Source organism: Austrofundulus limnaeus, unplaced genomic scaffold (genome assembly GCF_001266775.1).
Source record: "Austrofundulus limnaeus strain Quisiro unplaced genomic scaffold, Austrofundulus_limnaeus-1.0 Scaffold795, whole genome shotgun sequence".
NCBI classification, from domain to species: Eukaryota; Metazoa; Chordata; class Actinopteri; order Cyprinodontiformes; family Rivulidae; genus Austrofundulus; species Austrofundulus limnaeus.
Window position 1 is genome coordinate 178,346 of NW_013953197.1, and position 3,148 is coordinate 181,493.

General features: G+C 36.8%; 1 protein-coding gene across 1 annotated transcript in view; it reads right to left on the reverse strand.

The window, feature by feature from the left end:
• The window catches only part of LOC106532578 (desmin), a gene marked incomplete in the record, with an annotated part of 28,045 nt that overhangs the window by 9,694 nt on the left and 15,203 nt on the right, over positions 1 to 3,148 (reverse strand). Inside the window, 2 exon segments of the mRNA XM_014028676.1 lie at positions 1,302 to 1,357; positions 1,542 to 1,585. Coding sequence (XP_013884130.1) covers positions 1,302 to 1,357; positions 1,542 to 1,585 — 100 coding nt within the window.

The following is a 3,148-nucleotide window of genomic DNA, read 5'->3' on the forward strand; positions in this document are numbered from 1 at the left end:
CTCCTAAATCACTCGTACGCACAACTTAAGAACAGATCTGTGCGTACGAACGGTTCTTGCATGAGGCCCAGTGAATTCTATTGAGCTCCCTAAATGTTGKGAACTGATGACATGAAAACAACAAGGACAGGCCGTTATGTTTTGAAAAGCAAAAAATAAAATGTAGCCTMCAATCTGTGCACAGATGATGTATTTGCTGCTTTTGTTTTTTCACCATTTTGTAGCTCTGGTGAGCGTGAAATTTTTATCATTTCCTCCTGAAGTGAGGGGGATTTTTCCAGAGTTGTTGTGATATTAGGTGACTTTTTTTTTATCTTGAAAACATACAAGCAGGTTTTTAACGACTCTCAGTTCTGCCGTCTGCACTCCTAAAATTCTCAACTTGTAATTGTTTTCACAGGTGTAAGAAACACGTCCTGCAAATTTCATCCACTTCCTTGTAGAATTAGATTTTTAAGGGCCGAAAGAAARATCCAACTTTTAGATGCTGCTTCCTCCTGTAAGAAGCTGAGCAAGCATCTTTCCCAGAAGTCACTCCTGGCTCTGCCTGCAGAGCAGCATCCAGGCGGTGCTATCTGCTAACAGTGGCTAACAACCAGTTGGGTAAACACCAGCACCAAACATTAGAACTAACATTAGCTGGCATTTAATACAGTATAGTAATATTCAATTCCCAAAATACAAAAAAAGAAAATGTTCATCTTACTTGTGAAGGTATCCCCAAGCCCTGATGTCAAATGTGATTTGGACAAAAAGCTGCAGAGTGCTGAGGCTTTTTCTCCTGTTTTGGTTTAACCAMGTGGGACCAATGATGAATTTTCATGTATGTAATTAAAGAAATTTATTGGGGTTTGTTTACTTACTGATTTATAAAAGCTCCACACATTTTGTAGTTTTTCTCTTAGGAGAATAATGCTATTTTTTTTTATAAACTATTGTGTGATTATTTCTGTGATTAAAATGAACAGACTGGTCTGGATGGCTAGACGATGTGGTCACCCAGAGCAGGAAGTATATAAGTGGCTGCTTGAACACACAGATACTGAATGTAAAAGAAACACTAGCWGGAAAGGAATTGTGTTGGGAGGATATGACCCCGGAGCAGGAAAGTGTGTGCCCCCCCAGTGATGTCAAAATAGTAGGTGGGTTCATTTGTTAAATTAGCTTCTTGTCACATTGAGTAATTTTCCCTTTTTGACTGTGTGAAGACTTTTCTTTTAGTAATAAAAACATTTTTTTTCAAAGCTTAAATCTTGAAGAAAAATATAACGTGTTCAGTAATTCTGCAACTGTTGTTTTACCTGGTCGCTGGAGGAAACTGTTGTCTTCTCAGGCGGCTCTTTCCCCTGGCTTGAATCTAATCCAGTACAATCATGTCATTTTAAGATTAGAATCACTTTATTACATTTATCATGTTTTRGTACATATTAAATATTTGTATGTGTTTAAAGTTTGCTTGTACTATATAAAAATGTAAAGCAGTAAAGATTTGTTCGGACCAACAGAAGTGGTCATAAATCCAACAGCAGGATTGTTCAAACCTGTGTTACTGGAGGTATTATTGTCTGGTTTTAAGATCCCAATCCTGCAAAGAGATACAGTTATAAATGCAAACTAATAATTAATGAAAACTGCAAAAAATGCTTTTCTTGCATTTCATATCATTTTTAACATGATATTGTGATTATAGTGAAGTATGAGTTGCATGAGTGAAACAGGCAAACTAAAACGTATACAGCAAAACCACTACAGCTTCTATGAAAAAGCTTCTATAGAATACAGGCCCTGGCAAAWCTGATGGAATCACCGGCCTCAGAGGATGTTCATTCAGTTGTTTAATTTTGTAGAAAAGAAGCAGATCACAGACATGACACAAAACTAATGTCATTTCAAATGGCAACTTTCTGGCTTTAAGAAACACTGAAAGAAATCAAGAAAAAAAGGTGGTAATGAGGATAACAGAAAATAGCCATCTCATGGCATAAAACAAATCTTAGGAAGTCTCCTGGCCTGGATGTCATCTGTGGATGCACTCTGAGATATTGTCCATTAGCTAAGTGGAGTTTTTCTGGTATTTTAAATGTGCAGTAAATGTTCCCTCATTTTGGAAAAGCTCAACAATTATTCCCATTCCACATGACCACTGGAAATAAATTGTTGCTATTTTTGTTTGGATATTGCTTGTGGTATTCTTCAGGGGTTTGTTTTAGGCCCTAAGCCGTTTATTTTATACAATAATGACATTTTCAATGTTTCCAAAATATTAAAAATGGTGCTMTTTGATGATAAGTGCTTTAATTCTGGTGACAGTTTGCAGGATTTGTTAGATGAAATGGCGACTGTTAGTTTTTATGTTAGCTTCATTGATCTCCTGATGGGGAAAATAGTTCTCTGCATTTTACCCATCGCACATGTGAGCACACTCATGGTTAAGGGCCTTGCTCAAGGGCCCAGAGTGGGGCTAATGGGTCTGGGGAGTTGAGCCTGTGAACCTCCAGTCACAGGCTCACCTTCTCTAACTTCTGCACCACTACMTCTGTACTAAAATCAAATTAGAAAAAAATTATCACTAAATAAAATTAAAGTAATGTTTGGAAGTAGTATGTCAAATAATCAAGTAAAGATTCAAATGAATGGAAATGAATTTCAGATTTCGTGGGGTAATTGTGGATGGGAGATTTAGTTGAAAAGCATAAAATAATCATGTCCATTCTAGAGCATCAAGAAGCTTCGCAGAACTGAATATAAAACCAAGCAGGTATTAGATCAGACATCACCTCATATCCTCTATTAGTTCGCTAGTTTCCCCTTATTTAAGTTACTGTGTGGAAATCTGGGGCTACACCCATAATTGTACAATTCCTAMTTTGAAAATTTACTCAAAATACTCAAGATTCATTTTTTCAGATTGGAAGTTACAGTTTAAAGTTATTGTGTGTTATGATTGGTGTGGAACCCAAAATGCAGGCAGACACGAGGACTTGAATGCAGAACAAAACTGATTTAATGAAACAAAAAGGCTGGCGTGGCAGCTAAAACACAAAAGAAAACATGGACAGAGACGAGGCATGAAAAAGCATTGGGCCTCATGCAAGAACATGTTCGTATTCTTATCCTAAATTTCTCTTACTTTTGTTCGTACAAAGGG